Source organism: Cheilinus undulatus, linkage group 19 (genome assembly GCF_018320785.1).
Source record: "Cheilinus undulatus linkage group 19, ASM1832078v1, whole genome shotgun sequence".
In the NCBI taxonomy this organism is placed as follows: domain Eukaryota; kingdom Metazoa; phylum Chordata; class Actinopteri; order Labriformes; family Labridae; genus Cheilinus; species Cheilinus undulatus.
The window spans coordinates 7,957,656-7,967,420 of NC_054883.1; the positions used below are offsets into that span (position 1 = coordinate 7,957,656).

The 9,765-nt window shown below is 39.5% G+C and overlaps 1 protein-coding gene across 1 annotated transcript; it reads right to left on the reverse strand.

The window, feature by feature from the left end:
• Positions 1–1,475: 1,475 nt before the first annotated feature.
• On the reverse strand, positions 1,476–9,509 carry otulina (OTU deubiquitinase with linear linkage specificity a). The gene is made up of 3 exons (XM_041813767.1): positions 9,286–9,509; positions 8,702–8,823; positions 1,476–2,078 (listed from the first exon to the last, which is right to left on the reverse strand). The coding sequence occupies exons 1-3, from the start codon at positions 9,397–9,399 to the stop codon at positions 1,658–1,660; spliced, it is 657 nt and encodes a 218-aa protein (XP_041669701.1). The 5' UTR covers positions 9,400–9,509; the 3' UTR covers positions 1,476–1,657.
• Positions 9,510–9,765: the final 256 nt, after the last annotated feature.

Genomic DNA, 9,765 nt, shown 5'->3' on the forward strand with positions numbered 1-9,765 from the left:
TAAACCATTCTGCAACCATCACAACATTATAGCTTTCTGGTAGAAGAGTATGATTGCTGAGCTGGCCTGCAGTCCCAAACTTTCACCATTAAAAAACATTCGGTGTATCATGTAACCAAAAATCCTGCAAAAACATCCAGAACTGTTGAGCAGTTGGAATCCTACATCAGACAAGAATGGGACAACATTCCCCCCTCAGAAATCTACTGGTCTCACTTCAAAGATGTCTAAACACTGTTTTAAAAGGAAAGCTGCTGCACAATGGAAAAAAATGGCACTCCCTAGTTTATTGAGATGTGTTGTTGCCACCAAATTTAAAATTAGCTAGTATTTTTCATATGTTTATGCCTCAGTTTCAACATCGGATGTTTTTTTTGTGAATAAAATCTTGGTTTATGAGATTTGAAAATCATTGCATTCTGGTTTTAATTACATTTTACAAAGCGCCCCAACTTTTGGGGACATTTAGGTTGTAAATTTGAAGACTTATCTCCCTCTGCAGAGGGCAGAATTGTTGCTCAGTTGACAAGAAAGTTCTTCATAAGTCAGCGATAGCTGGTTCAGATCCCTGCTGTGTGAAAACAAAACTGTCCTTTCCTGAACTGTCACTTTGTGCTAAATCTACATTGCAGTTAACCTGACATGCCAGATGGATTTGTTTCACACATCCATCTGGTAAACCTCTCATAGATAGCATTTGGGAAAGGGCAGAGCCTGTGAAAAAAAAAATCGGAGGGCAATTGGATGAACATTCTGTCTGTCACATCTTTACGGGCCAATCAGAGCAACAAAACACGTGATATAGCCGCTATCAAGGTATGGCCCGACTGAAGGAGTAAACTCCATAGAGAACTGCATAATGAGAACCATGGCGACTGTAGAGGTCAGTACACGACTTTTGTCGTTTATGAAATGAAAAAAGCTCACTGTTGTTCTTTGTTCTTTCTTTTAATGAAGAAATGTCTTCCGCCATAATTGCCCCAGCCTCTTGTTGCTGCTTGCTTATGTCACGACTCCGCCGCACCCAAAGTACTGCCTCTCGTCGCTGATTGGTCCTGTCGCTTTCTAACCAGGCCTACACCGTTTAGATGGGAGCTTTGCAAGATGGATTCACCAGTGAGAAACATGGAAACGGGCATATCCATCTGCTCTGCAAGGTTACACTGCAGTTGTACATGCTTTGAACTATTTGATGGCTTCACACGACAGTGACACAATGGATAAGTATGCACATGATCGTTTATGACTTCCATTCATAACTATGCTCATGGTCTTCCTGAAAAAAACACAAATGTCAAACTGTATTTTTATTATATGCAATACTATGAAAAATGTTGACTCTTGCTCAGCAAAAGGGAGAGATGATAGCCCAGTGGATCAGAAACTGTGTGAACTAATGGAATTTCTTCTTGGTAATATTTTCTGTTTGTTTAGATGGGAAACAAAGAAGCTGTCAGACCAGAAATGCAGTAAAATATATGAAATCCATTTTTATTTTCAAATATTTCTCAACTATCTTATGCAAAAAGGGATGCAAAAGTGTATTTTACATTATATACATTGGTTGGTTCAAAATTTCCACCAGAACTGTTTTAGTTCAGTGTTTGTGCATGTTGTGCATACATATGCAGTGATTCCAGTCCCTCTTCTTTATCCACTACATGTTCCTTAGCTCCTGGATGTGACTGATCAGCTCCTGTGGCAGTCCCAGGTCTGACACTACATCTATGCAGAGCTGAAGAAGGAGGTCCAGGCTTTCATTTGAACCGTCACTGGACCCTGAACTGGGCTTTTGCTGCTGCAGTGAAGCATCCAGGTCCATTTTCTCTCCCTTCTTGCAGCAGTCTGTTTCTTTACATTTTCCTTCTTCTCCACAGCAGTTTGAATCCGCCTGCTCCACCTCCAGATCCTCCATGCTCTCAGAGATGACGCTCACACTGGGAGGAGGATTCTCCAAAGCATGTTTGATACCATCCATGATTCTGTCTTCATGCTGTGTTACCCGCTGCTGGAGGTCGGTCACTGAGGCTGGGATGGGGCTTTCCGGATGCTGGATCCGACACCAACAACATATAGCACTGTGACAAGGGACACAAAGAGGCAGCAGTGTCTGATTATACAAAGGCTCAGAGGAGTGACTGGGACAGAAAAGAGTCTTCTATAATGAACACAACAAAAGAGACTCAGGATGTTTCTGTGCAGGAAAGAGGTGGAAAAATTACACCAGAGACTACAAAGACTACAAAGACAAAGACTACACAGAAACTGAAAGGCACATATAGAATGGAATACCATGTTAATAATGACCACTAAATATGATGATGCAATAAATAAATACAAAATAAGCTGTTCAATAAATATGAACGTGTCTGTCACAGAGTTTAAAAATGCCCCTTGTATCTATCTTTACAATCAAATTAGCTACCCACATGTATACTTACTTGGTAGTATGCCATTTTCTTTAAATGGATGATTATGAGAGCTTACTCAGAGAGAAAAGTTCTTAAAACGTTGGAGCACACTCAGCAATCAGCACCTGCAGGGCAGGGACAGCTCCGTGTTTCAACCTGACACATGTGACACTGAGGAGAGGCACCTGGCTGCAGACATTAGAAATCTATAAACACATGTGCCACTTATAAAGTCTGTCCTAAATGCAAAATTGTCAGTTCAAAAATATTCAAACTGACCCTAAATGTGGAAATATGAGATATATTTAGAAATGATAACATCAGGGGTGGAAAGAAACTGCTTATATTTACTCAAATTGCTGTGACTGATTAGATTTTTGGGGGGTACTTGTACTTTCTGAGTACATTTTGAAATCAGTACTTTTACTTCTACTTAAGCAAGTTTTAAACTGTACTTTTACTTGAGTACAATACTCTTTGACTTCTTCTACCTCTGTTGACTACACAGTAGTACACAGAGAGAGAATGATTCCACATCACAATCCAAAAGAGCTGTTGTACACAGAAAAAACTGGAGTGCTGATATCTCAGGGTTAAACATTTCTGTGTCATTTTAACTCCATCCTGAGTGAACTCATCGTCAGTGTTGGAGCAAAGAGTCAACTCAACTTTTCAGGGCTAGGGACCCCGTACAAGGCAGAAAATTTTCCAAGAACCGCCACATAACCCTCACGCTGATTAAACATATGTTAACTGGCATTTGTACTCCTAGATGCTGTACTTTAAACTCTTCAACCTAAACACAAGCTCTTGTCCAATTGAGAGTGGTTTCTTAATTTTTGTGATCCTATGAGCAGCCAAATAAGAATCCCTCTGTGCTTTTTCTGAGGTTGTGGTCAGGTTCATCATCCGTGTTTTCTGACGGATGTATTCCTCACCCTTTTGTCTGGAAAAAATCGTTGTCTTGTCCTTAAACTCTGCATGCTTTGTTATCAGATGACACTTTAGCTTGGCAGGCTTCATGGCTTCATTTGTAAACACATGAAGACACACAACACATTTTGCTCTTCCGTCGCTGTTCTTTGATGCGTGACAAGTGATAGATTAACCTGATAAGTCACAATCATGTCTGAGTTTTTATTGGCCCAAAGCTGACTAATGTGGGAGTCAGTGGTTTAGTATGGTTGTTTTATGACGCTGTGGTCCCTATATGTATTTAATGACTGCTTTTTAATGACATGGCATACTTTAATAATGTATTTGAAATTAAGTCGCAGACCCCTGGGGTTCCTGGACTCTGGTTTGAAAACCACTGGTCTAGCTGGTAATGTGTAATGTCCTTTAATTGCGTGTATTGTAGGCACAACTTTTTGAAGTATGGAAGCTGAAATAGTTAGTATTTATGGCATTAACTCTTATGATGTTCTGATGCTCTTAAGCACTTTATATAGTGTTTTCAGACTCTGTACTTACATTCTTAAATTTTGATGTTTGCATGTCAGTGTATGACCTGTGTATGTTGCACTACTGCCCAAGGAAAATTTCCCCTTGAGACAATAAAGTATATCTTATCTTTTGTACAGTGACCCCTGCTGGGGTTCTTTTGGTCACCCCAGCAGGTCAGTCCAGTGGACTGCTGTTGTTTTTGATGTACGACCCATTTGCACCATGATCCAAGTTATCCACTAAGGACAGGAGACTAATCTCGCCACAGAATTTCAAGAGTTACTGCAGCTCTGTCATACTGTTGTAGTTTAAGTACATGTAGTGTGGTAGTGTGGGCTGTTATAAACACTAGGGTTGGGAGAAAAAATCGATACAGCATAGTATCGCGATATTTTGCGTGGTGATATATTGTATCGTCTTGTTCACCAAGTATTGATTTTTTAAAAATTAATTTCTAATATGAACTCAAGTCTATGATAATGGAAAAATAAAATCAATCGTTTGTCCAGATAGAGCGGGAGAAAGATAGTACAACAAACTTTGCAGCACCAGGGGAAGGACATTAGAAATGCAAGCAGGGCATGAAATAGATGGACATGACACATAAGTTCTGCAAGAAGAGCTACATGAAAATAAAATCCTGCAGAATTAAGACAAACATAAGGGCAAGACTAATGCTAAACCAGCTAAACAGTTGAAAAAATTGTATAAATCGCAATATATCGCAATACATGATATAGCAATACTCACTGTATTGCAAAATGTTTAAAACCGCAATAGTATCGAATAGTGACCTAAGTATCGTGATAACATCGTACCGTGGGGAATCTAGTGATTCCCACCCCTAATAAACACGTCATTGTATCTTTTCATTGATTATTTTTTTGGTATCTGGCAATGTTTTAATTGTCTAGTTCTTGTTAATGTTATATCTTATTTAAAAAAATTGTATGTGAAAAATGAAACCACCAAAATAAATGTATACCTTCTCCATCCAGGATGTAGCTCAATCAGAGCCTAGGTCTAGCTTGTGCACACAATATAACAATAAGTCAGTCATGACTTCAAACTCAAAGCTGAACATGTCACACCCAGGACCGGCTCTTGATGCCCGGAGTGGTTTCATTTCACAGTGCTCCAAACATAGCCTGGTTCGCCATATGTTCTAAGTTACAACAGAGTTTATGCTCTACTAATATTCAAGGTGTTGAATCAGCTGAGATAGTTTCAACATTGGCTTAATCTTACATCTGCCTCCTAGAAGGTGGAAAGTCCTCCATGAAATAAGAATGTCATTGTGAGAGTTTTTGAATGTGGGATAACACAGATGTTGACAAGGAGCCAAAATTTTACGGACTATTTTGTGTCAGCAGTGCATTGCTCTGTGACCAAATGTTTGGTTTTGTCTCCCACAAGAGGAGACAGATTCCACCGACCAGCAGGAAAGTACTGTTAAATTATCTCATGTTAATGACAATTTCACCGCTCGCTGTCACTCTTGTTATATTACACTGTTTAGGATGAAAGTTGTAGTTATCAGCTAATGACCATGCTTTGACATACACTTTTGTTGCTGTTTGAGGGTTAACAGCAGTGAGGAGAAGTTGTATCTAATCACTGGTTTGTTCAAAGACAATTCAGCACACAGGGCAGTACTCTGCCGAAGGCTGCTGTTCACTAACTGGTCAAATGAAGGAAAAACGTCATATCTACAACAACATTTTTGTTAGTTTCTTTACGTTAAACTCTAATAGTTAAGTTGAACTTTATGTCTCCGTGTTGCAACCAAACAATGGCATGACTGAAGTCACAACGTAACCAATTTCATGTAGGGTTTAGTGAGGACTTGCCACCAGAACTTAAGACATAACTTATGCAAAGCTGGTGCAACAGGCAACCTAGTCAGAAACAGGATGACTTAAACAAGTGGTTCATTTTTTTGCCTTAAGTTAAGCAATGTTGTGGTATTCATCTTGATTTTTTTTCTGAGAGCCACCTGTAGTATTTCCTCATGAAGATGGGTTACGCCAGGCATGCCCAAATTCTTTTTAGTGAAGGGCCAAAAATGAATCGGGGTGGAGAGCCGCGGGCCAAAACTAAACATTTATGTTGCAGTGCATGAAATTAAATATGCCTATAGCATAACTGCAAAATAAAAACTCACACAAAGTAATTTTGAAAATGAATAACACTATTCTTTATTGTGTTTCACAGCATGAAATGTCTGAACATCCATATGGCACAAATACTAAGTAGGCATACTGCCTTGAAATCAATTTTAGTAAAGAAGTACTCATGTTCCCAACTATTTTTAAACTTTCTCTCACGGGAGCTCAGCAGCACCATCCTACCCCCAATGTAACACAATGTTAATTTGTGGTCAGGAGAGGAAGTGCAACAATAAATAAATACTGAAAGAAATATTTAGACTTCTGGGAAAATAATAATTAAAAAAAATATTTAAAAATTCAAACATGGGCAGCGGGCCAAAACTAATCGCTTGTGGGCCAAAGTTGGCCCGCAGGCCCCAAATTAGACAGCCCTGGGTTATGCCAATGTATGAATGCAAGAGGAAATAAACCACGACAATTCACAATAAGTGAATGGGTGGGCAGCGTGACGTGTCACACGAGTGACGAGTGACCTGTACGATCAACATAAACAGAACTAGAAAGGCTGTCTGAGGCGGCAGACCCACGCCTAAGCAGCACCACCGAGGAACTTGCGCTCCCATTGGTTACTATGGTGTTCCAAATCTGAAGTGCGAGAAAACCAAACGGGTGCACGGATCATCACCAAAATCTAATCGATTCCTCCCTGTCACTGTCCCAATATTGCCTGAAAGTTTGGTGAAGATCTGACTTTCCGTTCTCGAGTTATCTTGGAGGTAATCACTGCCACACGCAAAGAAAAGGAAGCCACAGGTAAATGGGTGCAGGGAATCGTGAAATAGGGGAAGCCAGACAGTTTCTCGTGTTTGTGTTCTTTCCTTTGGATCTGGAGCTCATTTTAAATAATGTAGCACACCCAGTCTTTTGTACAGTCATGGATGAAAGTATTGGCACCCCCGGAGTTCTTCCAGAAAATACACCATTTCTCCCAGAAATTGTTGCAATTACAAATGTTTTTGGTATAACACATGTTTATTTCCTTTATGTGCATTGGAACAACACAAAAAACAGAAGAAAAAAGACAAAATTGACATAGTTTTACACAAAACTCAAAAAATTGGATGGATAAAATTGTTGGCACCCTCAACTTAATATTTGGTTGCACACCCATGGGAAAAAATATCTGACACCAATAGCTGCCTATAACCATCAACAAGCTTCTTACACCTCTCAGCTGGAATTTTGGACCACTCTTCTTTTGCAAACTGCTTCAGGTCTCTCAGATTTTAAGGGTGTCTTCTTGCAACAGCAATTTTCAGATCTCTCCATAGGCATTCAATGGTATTTAGATCTGGACTCATTGCTGGCCACTTCAGAGCTCTCCAGTGCTTTGTGTCCGACCATTTCTTGGTGCTTTTTGAGGTATGTTTGGGGTCGTTGTCCTGCTGGAACACCCATGACCTCTGATACAGAACCAGCTTTCTGACACTAGACCCTACATTTGCACCCTGAGTCTGCAGGACAGCCTGAATTTGTGTGGAAGTTGACTGAGGATATTTATCCACCATTCCAAATATCCTGTGTTGCATTCTTTTGTCAGTTTTTCTTATCTGTCCACGTCCTGGGAGATTATTCACAGCTCCATGGGTTATAATCTTCTTGATTATATTATGCACAGTGGACAAAGGAATTTCAAGATCTCTGGAGATGGTCTTGTCACCTTGAGATTGTTCATATTTTTCCACAATTTTGCTTCTGAAGTCCTCAGACAATTCTCGGCTCTTCTTTCTCTTCTCCATGCTTGGTGTGACACACACAGGCACACAACACAAAGGTTAAGTCAACTCTTAGACATTCTAACTGGCTTCAGGTGTGATTTTTTAGATTGCCAGCACCTTTTACTGCCACAGGTGAGTTTAAATGAGCATCACGTGCTTGAAATAAAATGATTTCAGTACAGTTTTAAAAGGGTGCTAATAATCTTGTCCAGCCCATTTGTGAGTTCTGTGTAAAATTATGTCAATTTTGTCTTTTTTCTTCTGTTTTTTTTTGTGTTGTTCCAATGCACATAAAGGAAATAACCTTGTGTATACCAAAATCATTTGTAATTGCAACAATTTCTGGGAGAAATGGTGTATTTTCTGAAAAAATTTCAGGGTGCCAATACTTTCGTCCATGACTGTAGGTGTTTTTTAAGGCGATGGATTATCAATAAAGCGTTAACCTTGAGTCACAGTGGATCTCCTCTTAACCACCACAATAGCCTTATGGATCAGTAGATTGTAGCACAATATATAAAATAAATATAATGGCAAATAAAAATGTTACCACTGTTCCTGTCACCCATAACCTTGTTACTTTAGGTACTGTTCTACTCTATGATCTGACTCTCCATCAAACAGAAAAATCTTCTGCTGTGAAGCGCACGTGTTGAACAGATTTCAGGGTAGCCTGTCCTGGAAATTTTTAAATAAATTTTTATTAGTGCATTTAGTCCTCAGGTTAACTCGATTTACATCCAGTTCAACCTGATGGTTGACATTGTTGTAAAGGACAATAAATAAAATCTAAATGCCAGAAATACTGATGTTTGTTTTGTTTATAATACATGTTTTTTTATCATCACTGTGGGATTCTACTGTTTTACTATGGTCCTTCCCTGTGTTAAGCATTATTGAACTTAAGCTATATTGCATACATATATAGCTTTGTGTGAATGAAATAGGGTTTTACCTTACTATTCCTTTAAGCCGGCCAACAGCTGCAGTCTGAGCTGCTCCTTCTCTGAAGCCCAGGTTAAAACCAACCTGAAGATAAGCTTCCTCCCCGGCATCAACACCATCCACATAACCATCCTGTTCAAGACAACCAGAATGGAAAAGGTTCACAATGACATACCAGACACAGCTTCACAGTCTAGTTACACTAAAGTATTTAGATACAACAAAGAAATAAACTCGAAATAACACAAATTAACAATAAAAAACGTGTGACTTTTAGTAACGCGGAGAAGGTACATGCACACGTTGGTTATGGGGGTGTTTCGGTTAAACAAGTGACGGTGTTAACTGGTGGCTTTCTGCCGAATGCGCCCCTGGTTGTCGCAGTTAAAACAGACGTTGATAACGAAAACTTCCATGTAACAAATGCTAATATCATAATAAACTTAGCAGATATAACTTTCATTAATTACTTAATAAAAAGACATTGGGGAAAACATCTTGTGATTTTAACTACGCAAAGACGCATTGCGCTGACAGTCATCAATCAACACGGTCACTCTTTACACTGAAACACTCATGCCACATTAGCTTTACCCTGACTCGCTTCTTCATGTTGGATGTCCACTCTTTACTGAGCAAATTAATGTCGTCCGCATTTTGGTCGAACACGTCCTCGCCATTATACGAGACAGCTTTAACCCAGGCCATCGTGGGTTAAAATAGTTCCTCTGTTCAAAAACACACACAATTTTAATTTTTCACTGACATGTAAATGACCAGCCAGGTGTTAGCAGACTGAGAAACCATACAGGCAGTAACCGGTAGCAGCTTCTAGATAATAAGCCCTACGTCATCACCCTGCGCCTTAAAGAGACCGAGGGTGATGTTTTGTTGACTATTCATGCCTGCAAAGAGAACCCCAGCGTTAATGTGTTCATCTTCTATGTAAACTCCTTACTCAGAAATATCATATTAAACGTACACAATAATGCTTGAGCTTTGAAAGCTGTTTGTACTGAACAGGGGTGGAAAGTAACTAACTATGCTCAAATTACTGTGATTGAGTAGCTTTTT

Coding starts and splice junctions, on each gene's coding strand:
- otulina (XM_041813767.1), bottom strand. CDS start 9,399: ATGGCCTGGGTTAAAGCTGTCTCGTATAATGGCGAGGACGTGTTCGAC. Junction 8,824..9,285: donor ACATGAAGAAGCGAGTCAGG/GTAAAGCTAATG, acceptor TGTCTTGAACAG/GATGGTTATGTGGATGGTGT. Junction 2,079..8,701: donor CGGCTTAAAGGAATAGTAAG/GTAAAACCCTAT, acceptor CCCTTGTCACAG/TGCTATATGTTGTTGGTGTC.